The 20,022-nt window shown below is 37.3% G+C and overlaps 1 protein-coding gene across 1 annotated transcript in view; it reads right to left on the reverse strand.

The window, feature by feature from the left end:
- Positions 1 to 10,941: 10,941 nt before the first annotated feature.
- Positions 10,942 to 20,022, reverse strand: part of DPY19L2 (dpy-19 like 2) — a 91,444-nt gene continuing 82,363 nt past the window's right edge. Inside the window, exon 22 of the mRNA XM_082399503.1 lies at positions 10,942 to 18,267. Coding sequence (XP_082255629.1) covers positions 18,111 to 18,267 — 157 coding nt within the window. The 3' untranslated portion in view covers positions 10,942 to 18,110. The remainder of the gene's footprint in view (positions 18,268 to 20,022) is intronic.

A 20,022-nucleotide genomic window follows, 5' to 3' on the forward strand; every position in this document is an offset into this window, starting at 1 on the left:
AAATTTCTTGTGAAGATAGACTTCTCTAGAACTCCAGCACTTATGTACTTCCCACCTGAATCTAAGATTTTCTGCCATTTTGACATTTTTGCGTATTTTAAACTGCTTCACTTTTCTCCTCCCCCTGAAGTAAAGGTGTCGGTAGCAACGAGTCATTCACAAATCATGGGCATTTAAGAGCCAAAAGGCCTTAGAGATGATCTGAACTAGAGTGAGTTGCCTGCAAAAGAGGCTTCTGCTGGTCAGGTAAGAGAGAAGTAGCTGCAAACAGAAAAGAAGGGAGGGAAGCCCTCATATTTATCTTCTAATGTCTGATGCTACCATAGACTCAGTTTAAAAAATTGTTATAATGCCAAATTTCTTGCCTTAACAATAATGTTCATTTTCCTGCAGGAGGGGGTGGTTCTAGACAAAACAATGTCTCTTCATTGAGGGTCTCTTTCTACTTCTCTATGACCTTACTTCTGGCTCAGGAGGGCTGTGGACACACCCAGTATGAGGATGGATTTGTGTGTGTGTCAGAAGATTTGTAAGTATGAAATTATCTAACAAAGAATATCATTTCACGTGAGTGTGTGTGAATCCATAATTACAAACCACCTAAGATGAGAAAGCGGCATTAGCTAAAATATTTTAAAGTTGAAGTTTAAGTTTCTTTTCTCTTGGGTGGTGGTAATAGTAGGAAAATAATGCCCAGAAAAAAAATCACCTGTTGTGGTAAGTACAGCCATGGTCAATACAGTGAGCAGTGTTGAAAACCTGGGTAGGTTGAGATTGAATCCCCAGCCTAAGCAGATAATCTGAGAGATTGGTCTCACAAGCCAAGTTTTATACTCTGACTGTCCACGTCATGGCTTTACCCAATTAAGTGAAAAAGAGCTTCTGGGAAGCTGTTCCAACAGGAGGCAACCCAGACAAATACTGTCTTTCGTCTGCCTCAACCACCAGCCACCTCCTACCTTTCCCTCCACATCTTCCCCTCTTCCACCATCCCTTCCCTTCTCCTCACCTTGTTTCCAGCAGCAGGAGTGAGAGGTAGGAAGAAGAGCGAGAACTACTTACTAAAGACCCAAGCCAAAAACCTTTGCCTCTGTTTACGTTTTTTATATCTGACTCTCTCAAGGTAAAGTCATCTACAAGAACAGGAATTTAGAAAAATATTTGCAACCTCCATCTAGAAGTAAACCGAAACAGCCACCTTTGCCATTCTCCACCCAACTAGCCTGTGACATTAGGTAAAATTTGTACACAGGACATCAACTCCCTTGATGGTATTCATTTCCATCTGAAAAGCAGTTATTTTTCTTTTTCAATTTGCTTTGCCTTTACTGGTGAGAAGTTAATCAGAAGCCAAACTCTGGAGGCCTGAGATTGTTGGGTTTCTTATTTTACACCTGAAGGGAAAGCCCACTGAGTAAATTCTAAGTTATTTTAAAACTTAAAGCAACATGATACCACTACACTATAGTTACCAGCTATTTTGCAGTATAAGCCATACGGTCATATATTTAGGCTGTGCACATGTTCTGTTTCCAGCATAATGGCTTTTTAAAATTAAAGACACGGAATTAGCCCTGACCAAAGAAACAACGCAGTAGCAAAGATTCCCCAAGTTGACATAGCAAAATATTGATAACAGACTCCAGAGGGGACAGACAGTCCCTAGGAATAAGGAAAATGTTGAGTGGAGAATAGAAACCCCACCCAGGCAGCAGTTGCTCTGTGCTGTACTGATCTTCAATCAGTTCCTGGACTTTAGCAAGAACAACAAAAAGAACAACAAACAGTTTAACTGGACACTTACTCTGTTTTATATGCTTTACATGTATTACCTCACTTTTTTCTTCAAAAGATATACCTTTATTATCTCCATTTTGTAGATGATAAAACTTTAAAATGTTAAATAAATTGCCCAGCTAGTAAGTGATAGAGCAGGGATTCAAACCCCGTCTTAATTTAGATACTAATATTTTGAACTTGATCCCCAGAGCACCTAATACAGTGTTGGATACTTAAAAATAATTAAGAATATGTTGATCTATTTTGGGGATAATTTAGCTGTATAGTAGGGACAGCAAACAGGAAAAGTGACCTAAAGGGATCACTCATCATTCTATCTTTAAATTTTTCTGGTTATTTTCCACATTATTCCTTCATGCAATATTTACTGAGCTTTTACTATGTGCCAGGTACTGTGCTGGGTGGAAAACAGAAATAAATGACACAAATCCTGCATGTAAGTAGCTCCCAACTCAATGAAAGACTCCCAAGGGTAATCAGATAAATTATCAAAAAACATGGCAAGTGGGGTGTCATTAGCAGACCATGGAGGAGCTGGTCAGGACCGGCTTCCAGGAGGAGGGGGCTTCTGAGCAGAGATGTGAAGGATGAGCAAGAAGAGGAAGTGGGAGAACAGGTAAGACCCTACTAGACTGAGAGGAGAGTGTGAGCAGGAAAAAGAGACGCTGGGGATTTCAAGCAGTTCATTGTTGCTGAAGTGAAAGTGCCGTGTTGGGAGTATCAATGGTCCTGAACAGGGACGCAGGGACAAAATTGGACAGAACCTTCTAAGGCGTCAGAGGTGGGAGTTGGGTGGAAGAAATAGCAGAGATGTGGTGGCTAAGGGAGAGAAGCCAGGAATTATTCTTCTATCACTATCTGCGAGATAATCACAACTAAAAAAGTATAGTTCGTGTCCTTGAGTTCTGTTCATTTCTCCCTGGATTTCTCCCATTTTCTATTAAAACACATGCAGACTAGCTCCTTAACACTTTTTGTACCTGTTTCATGACAAATGTTACAATATTTCATAGCCAGCAGATGGCACTAGGCATATATAAACATTTTGTGCACAGTAATTTTTTAGTGGACATTCCCTCCTACTTATTCCAAAAGAAAATTTTTTTATACTGCAGCAAATCATTTTGTTAAATATGGGGAATAAACATGAACTATATTTCAACTTAAGATAACTTTGCTTTTCATAATATTGTAGAGAGTGTCTAATAAAGCCCAACTGTTCATTTAAGATAACTGGAGGAAAAGTTTGCAATATGTGAAGCAATGTGTTGATATAGCTAAAGAACCATTTACAAATAATTTAAAGAATAACATCTTGTGGAGTAGGGGCAAGATGGCAGAAGAGTAAGACGCGGAGATCACCTTCCTTCCCACAGATACAGTAGAAATACATCTACACGTGGAACTGCTCCTACAGAACACCCACTGAACGCTGGCAGAAAACGTCAGACCTCCCAAAAGGCAAGAAAATCCCCACGTACTTGGGTAGGGCAAAAGAAAAAAGAAATAACAGAGACAAAAGAATAGGGACGGGACCTGCACCAGTGGGAGGGAGCCGTGAAGGAGGAAAGATTTCCACGCACTAGGAAGCCCCTTCGCGGGCAGAGACTGCGGGTAGCAGAGGGGGGAAGCTTCGGAGCCACGGAGGAGAGCGCAGCCAAAGGGGTGTGGAGGGCAAAGCGGAGAGACTCCTGCACAGAGGCTCGGCGCCGACCAGCACTCACCAGCCCGAGAGGCTTGTCTGCTCACCGGCCGGGACGGGCGGGGGCTGGGAGCTGAGGCTCGGGCTTCGGTCGGATCGCAGGGAGAGGACTGGGGTTGGCGGCGTGAACACAGCCTGAAGGGGTTAGCGCACCACAGCTAGCCGTGAGGGAGTCCGGGAAAAAGTCTGCAGCTGCCGAAGAGGCAAGAGACTTTTTCTTGCCTCTTTGTTTCGCGGCGCTCAAGGAGAGGGGATTCAGAGCGCCGCCTAAACGAACTCCAGAGACTGGCGCGAGCCGCGGCTATCAGCGCGGACCCCAGAGACGGGCGTGAGATGCTGGGGCTGCTGCTGCCGCCTCCAAAAAGCCTGTGTGCGAGCACAGGTCACTCTCCACACCGCCCCTCCCGGGAGCCCGTGCAGCCCGCCACTGCCAGCGTCCCGTGATCCGGGGACAACATCCCCGGGAGAACGCACTGCGCGCCTCAGGCTGCTGCAACGTCATGCCGGCCTCTGACGCCGCAGGCTCGCCCCGCCTCCTCTGTACCCCTCCCTCCCCGCGGCCTGGGTGAGCCAGAGCCCCCAAAGCAGCTGCTCCTTTAACCCCGTCCTGTCTGGGCGGGGAACAGACGCCCTCAGGCGACCTACACGCAGAGGCGGGTCCAAATCCAAAGCTGATCCCCAGGAGCTGTGCGAACAGAGACGAGGAGGGGAAATCTCTCCCAGCAGCCTCAGAAGCAGCGGATTAAAACTCCACAAACAACTTGATGTGCCTGCATCTGTTGAATACCTGAATAGACAATGAATCATCCCAAATTCAGGAGGTGGACTTTGGGAGCAGGATATATTAATTTTTCCCCTTTTCCTTTTTTTTTGTGAGTGTATATGTATATGCTTCTGGGGGAGATTTTGTCTGTATAGCTTTGCTTTATAATAGCTTTATTTTACTTCACTATATTATAGCCTCTTTCTTCCTTTCTTTCTTTCTTTCTTTCTTTCTTTCTTTCTTTCTTTCTTTCTTTCTTTCTTTCTATTTTTTCTCCCTTTTACTCTGAGCCGTGTGGACGAAAGGCTCTTGGTGCTTCAGCCAGGCATCAGGGCCGTACCTCGGAGGTGGGAGAGCCAACTTCAGGACACTGGTCCACAAGAGACCTCCCAGCTCCACGTAATACCAAACGGCAAAAATCTCTCAGAGATCTCCATCTCAACATCAAGACCCAGCATCACTCAATGACCAGCAAGCTACAGTGCTGAACACCCTATGCCAAACAACTAGCAAGACAGGAACACAGCCCCATCCATTAGCAGAGAGGCTGCCTAAAATCATAATAAGGCCACAGACACCCCAAAATACACCACCAGACGTGGACGTGCCCACCAGAAAGACAAGATCCAGCCTCATCCACCAGAGCTCAGGCACTAGTTCCCTCCACCAGGAAGCCTACACAACCCACTGAACCAACCTTAGCCACTGGGGACAGATACCAAAAACAACGGGAACTACAAACCTGCAACCTGTGATAAGGAGAACCCAAACACAGTAAGATAAGCAAAATGAGACGACAGAAAAACACACAGCAGATGAAGGAGCAGGGTCAAAACACACTAGACTTAACAAATGAAGAGGAAATAGGTAGTCTACCTGAAAAAGAATTCAGAATAATGATAGTAAGGATGATCCAAAATCTTGGAAATAGAATAGACAAAATGCAAGAAACATTTAACAAGGACGTAGAAGAACTAAAGAGGAACCAAGCAATGATGAAAAACACAATAAATGAAATTAAAAATACTCTAGATGGGATCAATAGCAGAATAACTGAGGCAGAAGAAAGGATAAGTGACCTGGAAGATAAAATGGTGGAAATAACTACTGCAGAGCAGGATAAAGAAAAAAGAATGAAAAGAACTGAGGATAGTCTCAGAGACCTCTGGGACAACATTAAACGCACCAACATTCGAATTATAGGGGTCCCAGAAGAAGAAGAGAAAAAGAAAGGGACTGAGAAAATATTTGAAGAGATTATAGTTGAAAACTTCCCTAATATGGGAAAGGAAATAGTTAATCAAGTCCTGGAAGCACAGAGAGTCCCATACAGGATAAACCCAAGGAGAAACACGCCAAGACACATATTAATCAAACTGTCAAAAATTAAATATAAGGAAAACATATTAAAGGCAGCAAGGGAAAAAAAAACAAACACACAAGGGAATCCCCATAAGGTTAACATCTGATCTTTCAGCAGAAACTCTGCAAGCCAGAAGGGAGTGGCAGGATATACTTAAAGTGATGAAGGAGAAGAACCTACAACCAAGATTACTCTACCCAGCAAGGATCTCATTCAGATTCGATGGAGAAATTAAAACCTTTACAGACAAGCAAAAGCTGAGAGAGTTCAGCACCACCAAACCAGCTTTACAACAAATGCTAAAGGAACTTCTCTAGGCAAGAAACACAAGAGAAGGATAACACCTACAATAACAAACCCAAAACATTTAAGAAAATGGGAATAGGAACATACATGTCGATAATTACCTTGAATGTAAATGGATTAAATGCTCCCACCAAAAGACACAGGCTGGCTGAATGGATACAAAAACAAGACCCATATATATGCTGTCTACAGGAGACCCACTTCAGACCTAGAGACACATACAGACTGAAAGTGAGGGGATGGAAAAAGATATTCCATGCAAATGGAAATCAAAAGAAAGCTGGAGTAGCAATTCTCATATCAGACAAAATAGACTTTAAAATAAAGACTATTACAAGAGACAAAGAAGGACACTATATAATGATCAAGGGATCGATCCAAGAAGAAGGTATAACAGTTGTAAATATTTATGCACCCAACATAGGAGCACCTCAATACATAAGGCAAATACTAACAGCCATAAAAGGGGAAATCGACAGCAACACAATCATAGTAGGGGACTTTAACACCCCACTTTCACCAATGGACAGATCATCCAAAATGAAAATAAATAAGGAAACACAAGCTTTAAATGATACATTAAACAAGATGGACTTAATTGATATTTATAGGACATTCCACCCAAAAACAACAGAATACACATTTTTCTCAAGTGCGCATGGAACATTCTCCAGGATAGATCATATCTTGGGTCACAAATCAAGCCTTGGTAAATTTAAGAAAATTGAAATCGTATCAAGTACCTTTTCCGACCACAACGCTATGAGACTAGATATCAATTACAGGAAAAGATCTGTAAAAAATACAAACACATGGAGGCTACACAATACACTACTTAATAACGAAGTGATCACTGAAGAAATCAAAGGGGAAATCAAAAAATACCTAGAAACAAATGACAATGGAGATACGACGACCCAAAACCTATGGGACGCAGCAAAAGCAGTGCTAAGAGGGAAGTTTATAGCAATACAAGCCTACCTCAAGAAACAGGAAACATCTCGAATAAACAACCTAACCTTGCACCTAAAGCAATTAGAGAAAGAAGAACAAAAAAACCCCAAAGCTAGCAGAAGGAAAGAAATCATAAAGATCAGGTCAGAAATAAATGAATAAGAAATGAAGGAAACAATAGCAAAAATCAATGAAACTAAAAGCTGGTTCTTTGAGAAGATAAACAAAATTGATAAAGCATTAGCCAGACTCATCAAGAGAAAAAGGGAGAAGACTCAAATCAATAGAATTAGAAATGAAAAAGGAGAAGTAACCACTGACACTGCAGAAATACAAAACATCATGAGAGATTACTACAAGCAACTCTATGCCAATAAAATGGACAACCTGGAAGAAATGGACAGATTCTTAGAAATGCACAAACTGCCGAGACTGAACCAGGAAGAAATAGAAAATATGAACAGACCAATCACAAGCACTGAAATTGAAACTGTGATTAAAAACCTTCCAACAAACAAAAGCCCAGGACCAGATGGCTTCACAGGTGAATTCTATCAAACATTTAGAGAAGAGCTAACACCTATCCTTCTCAAACTCTTCCAAAATATTGCAGAGGGAGGAACACTCCCAAACTCATTCTACGAGGCCACCATCACCCTGATACCAAAACCAGACAAAGATGTCACAAAGAAAGAAAACTACAGGTCAATATCACTGATGAACATAGATGCAAAAATCCTCAACAAAATACTAGCAAACAGAATCCAACAGCACATTAAAAGGATCATACACCATGATCAAGTGGGGTTTATCCCAGGAATGCAAGGATTCTTCAATATACGCAAATCAATCAATGTGATACACCATATTAACAAATTGAAGGAGAAAAACCATATGATCATCTCAATAGATGCAGAGAAAGCTTTCGACAAAATTCAACACCCATTTATGATAAAAGCCCTGCAGAAAGTAGGCATAGAGGGAACTTTCCTCAACATAATAAAGGCCATATATGACAAACCCACAGCCAACATTGTCCTCAATGGTGAAAAACTGAAACCATTTCCACTAAGATCAGGAACAAGACAAGGTTGCCCACTCTCACCACTATTATTCAACATAGTTTTGGAAGTGTTAGCCACAGCAATCAGAGAAGACAAAGAAATAAAAGGAATCCAAATCGGAAAAGAAGAAGTAAAGCTGTCACTGTTTGCAGATGACATGATACTATACATAGAGAATCCTAAAGATGCTACCAGAAAACTCCTAGAGCTAATCAATGAATTTGGTAAAGTAGCAGGATACAAAATTAATGCACAGAAATCTCTTGCATTTCTATACACTAATGACGAAAAATCTGAAAGTGAAATTAAGAAAACACTCCCGTTTACCACTGCAACAAAAAGAATAAAATATCTAGGAATAAACCTACCTAAGGAGACAAAAGACCTGTATGCAGAAAATTATAAGACACTGATGAAAGAAATTAAAGATGATACAAATAGATGGAAAGATATACCATGTTCCTGGATTGGAAGAATCAACATTGTGAAAATGACTCTACTACCCAAAGCAATCTACAGATTCAATGCAATCCCTATCAAACTACCACTGGCATTTTTCACAGAACTAGAACAAAAAATTTCACAATTTGTATGGAAACACAAAAGACCCCGAATAGCCAAAGCAATCTTGAGAACGAAAAATGGAGCTGGGGGAATCAGGCTCCCTGACTTCAGACTATATTACAAAGCTTCAGTAATCAAGACAGTTTGGTACTGGCACAAAAACAGAAATATAGATCAATGGAACAGGATAGAAAGCCCAGAGATAAACCCACACACATATGGTCACCTTATCTTTGATAAAGGAGGCAAGCATATACAGTGGAGAAAAGACAGCCTCTTCAATAAGTGGAGCTGGGAAAATTGGACAGGTACATGTAAAAGTATGAAATTAGAACACTCCCTGACACCATGCACAAAAATAAACTCAAAATGGATTAAAGACCTAAGTGTAAGGGCAGACACTATCAAACTCTTAGAGGAAAACATAGGCAGAACACTCTATGACATACATCACAGCAAGATTCTTTTTGACCCAGCTCCCAGAGAAATGGAAATAAGAACACAAATAAACAAATGGGACCTAATGAAACTTAAAAGCTTTTGCACAGCAAAGGAAACCATAAACAAGACCAAAAGACAACCCTCAGAATGGGAGAAAATATTTGCAAATGAAGCAACTGACAAAGGATTAATCTCCAAAATTTACAAGCAGCTCATGCAGCTCAATAACAAAAAAACGAACAACCCAATCCAAAAATGGGCAGAAGACCTAAATAGACATTTCTCCAAAGAAGATATACAGATGGCCTACAGACACATGAAAGAATGCTCAACATCATTAATCATTAGAGAAATGCAAATCAAAACTACAATGAGATATCATCTCACACTGGTCAGAATGGCCATCATCAAAAAATCTAGAAACAATAAATGCTGGAGAGGGTGTGGAGGAAAGGGAACACTCTTGCACTGTTGGTGGGAATGTAAATTGATACAGCCACTATGGAGAACAGTATGGAGGTTCCTTAAAAAACGACAAATAGAACTACCATACGACCCAGCAATCCCACTACTGGGCATATACCCTGAGAAAACCATAGGTCAAAAAGTGTCATGTACCACAATGTTCATTGCAGCTCTATTTACAATAGCCAGGACATGGAAGCAACCTAAATGTCCATCGACAGATGAATGGATAAAGAAGATGTGGCACATATATACAATGGAATATTACTCAGCCATAAAAAGAAATGAAATGGGGGTATTTGTAATGAGGTGGATGGAGTTAGAGTCTGTCATACAGAGTGAAGTAAGTCAGAAAGAGAAAAACAAATACAGTATGCTAACACATATATACGGAATCTGAGGAAAAAAAAAAAAAAAAGGCCATGAAGAACCTAGTGGCAAGACGGGAATAAAGACACAGACCTACTAGAGAATGGACTTGAGGATATGGGGAGGGGGTGGGGTGAGATGTGACAGGGTAAGAGAGTGTCATGGACATATATACACTACCAAATGTAAAATAGATAGCTAGTGGGAAGCAGCCGCATAGCACAGGGAGATCAGCTCGGTGCTTTGTGACCACCTAGAGGGGTGGGATGGGGAGGGTGGGAGGGAGGGAGATGCAAGAGGGAAGAGAAATGGGAACATATTGTATATGTATAACTGATTCACTTTGTTATAAAGCAGAAGCTAACACACCATTGTAAGGCAATTATACTTCAATAAAGATGTTTAAAAAAAAAAAAAAAAAAGCTGTGGGGTGGGACCCTGGGATCCCACTCCAGCAGATGCCTTTATTTGATTTGATTACTTGTGTTGTTCTTCATCCCATTAGTTCCTTGCAATAAAAATTTCAAATGTTGCTTGTTAAAAAACAAAACAAAACAAAAAAACAAATAAGATGTAATTTTGACTAGAGAAGGGCAGACAGCAGAGGGGAAAATGGTGATAAAATCTTGGGAATTGCAGAGACTGGTATTTATTAACATTTCTAATGATGGAGAGAATAATCAGACAAGAGTTGTGTTTAATCTGACATACAGCAGTTTTCCAGAAGGATTTAATATCTTCTCAAGACTTCACATATATTTAAGAATTGCTGCCTTAGCTTTACTAACACTAACATCACAAATTTTCATGCCAAAATTTATTCAATGACATTTGTTACTTATTTTTTAAATAGAGTTTGTTTTACAGCAGTTTTTGGTTCACAGCAAAATTGAATGGAAAGTACAGAGACCTCCCATATACCACCTGCCCCAACACACACACTACTTCCCCCATTATCAACATCTCCCACCAAAGTGGTAGATTCGTTACAATTGATGACTCTACATTGATGCATCATTATCACCCAAAGTCCATAGTTTATACTAGGGTACACTCTTGGTGTTTTACATTTTATGGGTTTTAACAAATATATAATAACACATATCCACCACTACAGTATCATACAGAATAGTTTTACTGCCCTAAAAATCCTCTATGCTCTGTGTATTCATTCTTCCCTCCTCCCTAACCCCTGGCAACCACTGACTTTTTAATTATCTCCAAAATTTTGCCTTTTCCAGAATGTCATGTATCAATAGTTGGACTTACCCAGTATATAGCCTTTTCAGATTGGCTTCTTTCACTTAATAATATGCATTTAAGGTTCCTCCATGTCTTTTCATAATAATCGATAGCTCAGTTATTTTCGGTGCTGAATAATATTCCATTTCTGGATGTACCAAAGTTTATCCATTTATGTGCTGAAGGACATCTTGGTTGCTTCCATGTTCTGGCAATTATGAATAAAGCTACTATAAACATCCATGTGCAGGTGTTTTGTGGACATAGGTTTTCAACTCCTCTAGGTAAATACTACAGAGTGCAATTTCTGTATAATATGGTAAGAGTATGCTTACCAAACTCTCTTCTAAAGTGGCTGTACCATTTGGCATTCCTCCTGGTAATGAATAAGAGTTTCTGTTGCTCCATATTCTTGTCAGCATTTGGTGTTGTTAGTGTTCAGGATTTTGGCCATTCTAACCTCTGTAATTTTTCATATTACTATTACTAAGCCCAGAGAATTAAACAGCTTTCAGGAATATATATAAACCAATTTCCACATGAAAGCTGATTCCCAAAACATAGCCAGAACAAGCAAACAGAGACCCAAGAAATTGTAAGTTATTAAGATAAGCTTAGTTATTTTCTGTATGCGTGAACTATTTTCAAGGATTTAGCAATATTTGGTAGAATAGTACATCCACTTAAAGCACTAAAGAAGAGACCAAAGTGAAATGAGTTCTGAAACCAAGGATGTAAGTTTGCAAATCTTCTGAATGATGAGGGCTTTGGGTACTAGAAGGTGTACAAATTGCTTGAAGGCATGTTAATTCAATGTTTCCCCCAAACACTATCAAACAAATAAAATACATTAACACAATTTCTTTCACCACCAACCACAAAATGTAGGCAAACTTTGTTGATACTATACCTGCCAGGGAAGGAAACCGTGAGAACTGAAAAAAAAAGATTAGTGCTTTCTATGAAAGGGATGTGTTCACAGGGCTTGCTTTTTTGTTGCTGCTGTTGGGGGTACTTAAAGGAAGCACCACATGTACACACACCCACGTGTCCTACATTCTTTTCAAATCCCTATTTTACACTCTAATGCTCTGTGTAATAAAAGCTTCCTCCATGTGGTAAAATGCTTTTTAAGTATTAATAAGTGAATTTTAGATCTTGACAGCCTGGTTTCCCTCCCTCACCTCTAAACTGTTCATGTTTTTATCTCCATTCTTGTTTAATTACTTGTCTATTTTCTCTATATTGCTTTGGCTTTTTATTATGCATAAACTTATGTTTTACATAAAAAATTACTGATTCTCCACTACCAACATCACAAACCTCATCCTGGGTAAGCAGTTTCAGACTCTCTGCAGACAACTCAAATAAGTTTTGTGAATAAATTTCAAAATGATGCCAAGAATAGAGATTGTGAAACTTGTAGATTCATATAGTTTATAGGAAATTATATTCAGTCATTTGACTTGATATTTTAGGGTCATATTCAAAGAATAGAATAAACACTCATAAATACTACAAGTTATAAATGGTATACTCATACTTCAGCAAGTAAAAAAAATGATATTGACATCAACGTACCAAGAATTTAATATTAACAGTAACTGTGAGGAAGGTATTAGCATTCCCATTTTCTAATGGAAAGGACTTAGCAACAGACAGTAAATTGGGAACCTCAGTTTATATATTCAAGGATTGGGTAACAATCAACTAACATATGATTACTTAGCAGTGATATGCTCTAATGTCTTATTATAAAGAAGCAAGAGTTATAAATTTTAGTTGTTTGAATTAATAACAGTAAAAGTAATGATTAAGGCTTTTCATACACCAACTTTTTAGAAGATACCATAATGTAATTTTAAAGAAGCTATACCACTCTTGAAAGACCATGTATTTTCTTCTCATTACTATCCTGAATTTTCCAACTTTCCCTTAATGAATATGAACTATTTTTATAGAAAAAAATTTTAAATAAGAAAAAATAAAAAATAACTGCTTTCTATCCAGTTTGTGCTGTTCAATAAAGGTACTGTCATATCATCTGCCACTTGAAGAAACTAAGTAACACATTGCACAAATGGAAGATCATCTACAATTAGAGAATTTGTTTGACTAGCAGGACCCCAGTCTGATGATGCTTGTTGAAGCACCCTAGAGCTACTGAAAGAGAATCGCGGTTTAAGAACCGCTGATGATCAAAGCCCTACTTTGAAGGGTATAAAATATATCACATTATAAAGTATATGTACATCTTAATTACAAAATGAAAACTTATGTACTTAACACCCAGTTAAGAACTGGAACAGGAGCATTAAAGCACCCAGGGCTCCTCCTGGATTGCATTCTCTCTTAGAAGTGATTGCCAGCCTAACTCTTGTATGAATTATGCCTATGCTTTTATTGTTTTGCTACACATATATCTCCTAATATTATTGTTTTGTTTGCTTTTAGGCTATATACAAATACCATATATATTTACACATACATACACACACCACCTTTGATAACTTAGTTTTTTATTCTTAACCTTATATTTGAGATTCATTCCTATTGATGCGTGAACAGATCATTTTCATTCCTGTACAATATTCCATTGTATGGAATTACTTTGTTTTAATTCATTCTATTCGTGGTCCTTTAGGTTGTTTTCAGCTCCCTCCACCAGGTACAAATAATGCTTCCATGAACATTCTTGTATTCGTTTTCCCTGGCATATTTGCACAGGCATTTCTTTAGGGGAAGTTATTGGTTGCAGGGTCTATATACTTTAAAATGTATTAGGTAATAAATTATTTTCCAAGATGGCTGTATCAATATATACTCCTACTACAGTTTAGTGACAGTTCTTGTTGCCCCTTGTTCTCATGAATTCTTATTATTACCAGACTTGTACATTTTGTCATGTGGTATTAATTTGCATTTCCCTATTTTCTTCTAAAAGTTTTAAAGTTCTACCTTTTTCATTTAAGTCCTTGACCCATCTTAATTTGACTTTTGTGCCTGAAGTTATATTCCTACCCATTCTTTTCAGATTTTCCTTTTATGTATCATGGTTAACAGGAATTTTCAAATAGAGATTTTTCTCTTTTCCCTTATCTGTAACCCCACTCCTTTTGAGGAGACTCAACAGATTTACCAAAGAATATAAACAGAGCTCCAGAGAACATACTTTCTAATAAGAATACAGTGAGTTTTTACTGGACAATAATGGAAGGTATAAAGCTTTACTAGTTCACATGAGGCCCAAAACTGTTGAAAATTTAATAATTCTGCTTTCTGTATCCTATAAAAAGCAGTTCAGATTAGATCAATAATAATGGTTTAAGAAGTTTCATACATAAGACACAATTTACAAAGTTGATGGTGTCCAACCATGAAATTATGATTACTGAATCCTTATCTAAGCAGTGGCAGCATTGAGATTTTTAAACTTGGCATTTAATATTAAATGTGACATACTGCATACAGTATAAAGTATATAGTATAAGTTATAAACTATTTTAGATAGCCTGAAACATAATGTCCAGCCTATTGAGTAGTAAGAATATATACGGCATTTTTATCAACTTTATGGAATACTTAATGACAAGAGAGACTCACCAACAGTGAGTATCTGTAACACAGATGGTCTCAGGGCTAGACTGGGCTTACATAAATGTGGATGAATGTAAAGAGGCAATACATAAGAGGAAATGCAACCGTTTACAAACATGAATAGGTATCCAATCACACAAACTATGGAATAAATGCAACTTAAAATAATAATACCATTTTGGGTGTCACAAATTAGCAAAAAATATTTTTAATAAGGCTAACCAATGCTAATGAGTGTTGTGAGATGAGCATTATCATACACTGATTTTTGGTGGTGCATACAATCCTTTTGCAGAGGTAATCTGAGGCGAACTGCATTGAAGGCTTTAAAGGTATCCACATTCTCTTATTGAAATTTAACTTTGTGGAATATACCCTACACAAACAATCTGAAAATGAAAAAACTTAATGTACTAACATATTCATGGCAGTGTTCTATATATACATCCATGTAGTAGCAAAAATGGAAACAGCTAAACAATGGCTAAGATACAGATATCTATGCATATATTTATATACAAAATAGGATATTATGTAGCCAGTAAAAACAGTCTATATGTAACACTTCCACATTTACTACATGAAGAACAAAACATAAAACTGTTTATGTTAAAAGAGGAAACCAAGGAAAAAAATTATGCCTAAAGGTTGGAAGAAAACAAAGAGATATTAATGATGCCTGGTGAATATTTTTCCCTTCTTTTAAATTTCCTGTTTTTTTCAAAACTAATTTTCTATAATGAGTTTGTATTGCTTGTATAATAGAAACATATAAAATATAAGCATAGTTTTATTATTAAAATTAAAATGAAAAGTACTCAATGATTTTTGATGCAGTGCCTATTAGCAGCAAAAGAGTACAACACACATATTATTCACTGAAGCTGTACATCAACTTCTGACAACTTGATGATGGAGGGAATTGCTGAGCTTGTGCACAACTCACTTCTACCATGGTTTCAAATAAATGTGCAAAAATATGACCACAGGAAACTAAGGAAAATGCTTCCTTGCACTGAGGAAAAATCTACCCATCACTCAACCCACAGCATTTGTGCATAGTTTTTCAGATTTCAAAAGAATAAACAATAAAATGTATGCAGGTAAGAATCTAATAGCATAATTTATATAAGAGTAAGCAGTAGTCTGGTATGCTTATTTTTTTTAAATTAATTAATTTATTTTTGGCTGCACTGGGTCTTCGTTGCTGCACACAGGCTTTCTCTAGTTGTGGTGAGTGGGGGCTATTCTCTTTGTTGTGGAGCACAGGCTCTAGGCATGCGGGCTTCAGTAGCTGTGGCACGCGGGGGCTCAGTGGTTGTGGTGCATGGGCTTATTTGCTCCACGGCATGAGGGATCTTCCCGGACCAGGGCTTGAACCCGTGTCCCCTGCATTGGCAGGCGGATTCTTAACCACTGCGCCACCAGGGAAGCCCCACAGAATTGTTTTAAAATGGCCAAAAAAGATCACTGCCAATGTAAACATGGTCAATACATCCAGGAAACTATGATTTCTACCTTCATATCAGAATGATTTCAATTTTAAAATGTATGTTTAGTAAAGAATGAGGAAAGATAGAAAACACACAAAAGAATCTTCAAGGGCTTTTTTAATTTAAAATATATATAGTACATGAAAATAACAAAAATTCATATTAATACATTATATTTATATGAAACTTGTTTCAGTTAATACAGCTCATCCATTTTTGTTGTTAAATTCTACCAACTTCTTTAAAATGTTGCCTATGAAAAGACCATCGAAAATGTGGCACTTTAATTTCATGAATGTTAGGTGTTATAGCTCTTTTCCTTCTTTGCCCCACACTTACACCAAAATGAATTATTTGAAAATGCTAAAATAAGGCTTTCTTAGTGGCTTAGTGGCTTTGTATTTGTATTAAAATATTTTACAACTATAAAAAGTTGAAAATAATTATATTGGTTTCCCTATATCCACATAAATATATTTGTATTGCATATTTTATTAGCTAATACAGTTTTTAAAAATATTCTACCAACTTCTTTAAAATACTTCCTATGAAAACATCATCCAAAATCTATTTCAATTTTTATGAATGTTAGGTGTTGTATCTCCTTTCTCTCTTTGCCCCATACTTATGCCAAAACAAATTATCTGAAAATGCAAATATAAATAAAATTTGGTATGCTTTCTTAGCTGTTTTGTATCTTGTATTAAAATATTTTACAAGTATAAAAGTTAAAAATTTTATTGGTTTTCCTGTATATATTATATATATATGTAATCTTCTACCTACTGTAAGTGAACTAATCTACAGAATTTAGTCATTTTGTTATCTCAAATGTAGAGGTCCAAAAAATAAGGGAATTACAAAAATTTCAAGATGATTAAAGCAGATACATATTAAAATACTACAGCTATGGCATATTTAACATCTCTCAATCAGAGAAAGAGAGTGTTTATCTTTCCATTTGGCAACAATATCTTCAAGATAACTATTTACCACTTTTCAAAGCACTACTATCGGGTAGGTTTTATACTGGAAGAGAGGATCTATAAAACATTGCTGTCCTCATCCAAAACCAAAAATAAATAAAGGACTTTAAAATACATTAATTATGAAAGATGGTGACCAGAAAAAATGACTATGTCCAATGAGCTATAGGGCTTCAAGATGAGAATGCCTTTGCTTCATTCAAGATCTAGAATCTTCAAATTTCATTTGATAAATTTAACTGGATTTTCTTTTCTGATTATGTTTAACCCCTACATTTGGCTGTATACTGTAACAACTTTTATTTTACTTGGATAGTAAAAGAAAAACCACTGAATTCTGAAGACAGATTAATCATCTGTTGAACTCAAACTGAGAACTAATCAGTGAAAAATACTTATCTGGCTGGGTAAATAAATTTAAAGAGATTGAAAACATTACAAAATAAGCTGTTGTTAAAAATACTTAACCTGAAATGATAAAAAAAGTTTTTAAAAGCTATTAAAGATCTTTCCTGAGGGCTACTAAAAGCAAAACAACCTTAATAGACACATGGTTACAAACAAATTTCCTCACAGAGGTAAAGAGGTTGTGATCAGTAACAGGATCTTAAGGAAGTGTCATTTCAGAGACTGCATTAGTCTCTTCTAAGTGGTTTAAAGATTCTGAGCTGGTACATCCTGGAACTAGAGAGAATCCGAAGCAATTCACCTAGTGGGATACAAAAGGACTTACATATCCTTGATTTATTAAATTTCGCTGTTCTTTTATATATATTTTTCTTCTTTAAAGCTTTAAGATGATTTACTCATTTATATGACAAGCTTAATAAGGCTGACATTCAATGGAAAACAATGAAATAATTGACCTTTTATCAATTAGAAAAATTTAAAGCATTTTTATTATCTTCTTTTTAAGGGTCCCTTATTAAAGCTTGTGATTTTTATTAGTGTAAATAAACTAAAGTGATTGTTTTTTATGCACCACAGTGTAAAGGGTAGTCTCATTCCCAGTTAACCTTTAACACTCTGTACATACTATTCTGAAACACTGTGGTGAAGTACGGCCTCTCATCCTTGAGCAAGACGCTACATAAGGGAGGGTTAGCTGAGTTGGAAGGGTCTTCCACATCCCAAATTTCAAGCATACTGCAACCAGGCCTGAAAAAAACAGGCACATATATCTGTATTAAAAATGCATTCATATCTAGAAGAAGTATAATTATAAAATATCTCCTAGATTTTTAGAGACTAATTTAATAAATTAAAGATTTTAAAGCATCATTTCAAAAAACGTAAGTTTATAATTTAGAGATAATAAAATGAAAGTACGCTGCATTTTCGTGTTCCACTTAACCAAATAACCAATATACTATTGAATCAAATAATAAGGGCTCAATGCACATTCAGAAATATATATTTAAAAATCCACTTTCAAACTAAAATATAAATGAATATATTTTCTAAGTGGTATTGCCATCCAAACATAAGGCCCATTTATAGCAGAATGAGACAAAGGAAAGTTAATCTAATTCCTGATGAATTTCATATTTCATATTTTTGAGCTTAAATTGACTTGGATTAGCATGAAAACATATATAGTCCAAAGCAGGGCAGAGAAGCTTTTCTGCCAACTTTATTCTCCTCAACTCTTTCCCTTTTGAATGGATTGAATGAAATAATACTTCTCACTAGGCAACAACCCGGCATGAGAGTCATTAAAGGGAAGAAGTCAGGCAAAATTGGTTTCTAATTTTTTAACAGCTATATTGAGGTATAATTTATGTATGATAAAATTCACCCATTTTATGTGTAAGGTTTGATAAGTATGGGCAAATGTATATAGGTGTGTGAGCACCATCATAATCATAACACAGAGAATTTCCATCACCCCAACGAGTTCCCTTGTAGCCTTTTAGAGTCAGTCCTCTCCCCCAAATATAAACCTAGGCAAGCACTGATCCCCCTTCTGCACTATAGTTTTGCCTTTTTTAGAATATGCTAGATAATGCATATCTAGCATATGTTACATACATGGTTACTCACATGGTAACATTGCTATAATTTCTCCTTCAACCTTTCCTTCATGTATTTGTATTTACAATGCATCTCTTAGAGAAAGGCCATAGTTGGGTTTTGCTTTTGTATTCAGTCTGTCAATCTCCGACATTTGATTGGAGTGTTTAGTCCCCATTCACATTTGCAAGTACTGATATGGTTTGATTTAGGGTTGCCACTTTCCTTTTTTTCTTCTATTTGTTTCGTATCTTTTTGATCATCTGTTTCTTTCTTGATTTCTTTTATGTAAAGCAAAAAGGTTTTATTATACCATTCAATTCATCTACTGGCTTATTCGGGTTTTTTTGTTTCGTTTTTTGCTTTTGCATTTTTCAAGTGGTTTGCTCTAGGGATTACAACAGACTTCTTCAATGTATCACAATTTACTTTACATTAAAATTACATTAAAATTGGATTATTTCCAAGGAGGTGTGCCAAGAGGGTGGTGTAGGAAGGCCCTGAGCTCACCCCCTCCCATGGGCACACTAAAATTACAACTATTTACAGAGTAACTATTGATGAGAAAGACCAGAATCTAGCAGAAAAGATCTTATACAACTAAAGATATAAAGAAAGAACCACAATGAGATAGGTAAGTGGGGCAGAGGTGTGGTATAGTCAAGACTCATCATATACCCAGGTGGGTGACCCATAGATGGGAGGATAATTACAATTGCAGAGGTTCTCCCCAAAGAGTGAAGGATCAGAGCCCCACTTTGGGCTCGGGGTCCTATATCAGGAAGATGAGCCCCCAGGATATTCAGCTTTGAAGGCAAGCAGGGTTTACTTTTGGGAAAGACAGAGGGCTGTGGGAAAGAGAATCCACTCTTAAAGGGTACACACAAAATCTCACACACT

This window comes from Balaenoptera borealis (assembly GCF_965194805.1).
Source record: "Balaenoptera borealis genome assembly, chromosome: 7".
Taxonomy (NCBI): domain Eukaryota; kingdom Metazoa; phylum Chordata; class Mammalia; order Artiodactyla; family Balaenopteridae; genus Balaenoptera; species Balaenoptera borealis.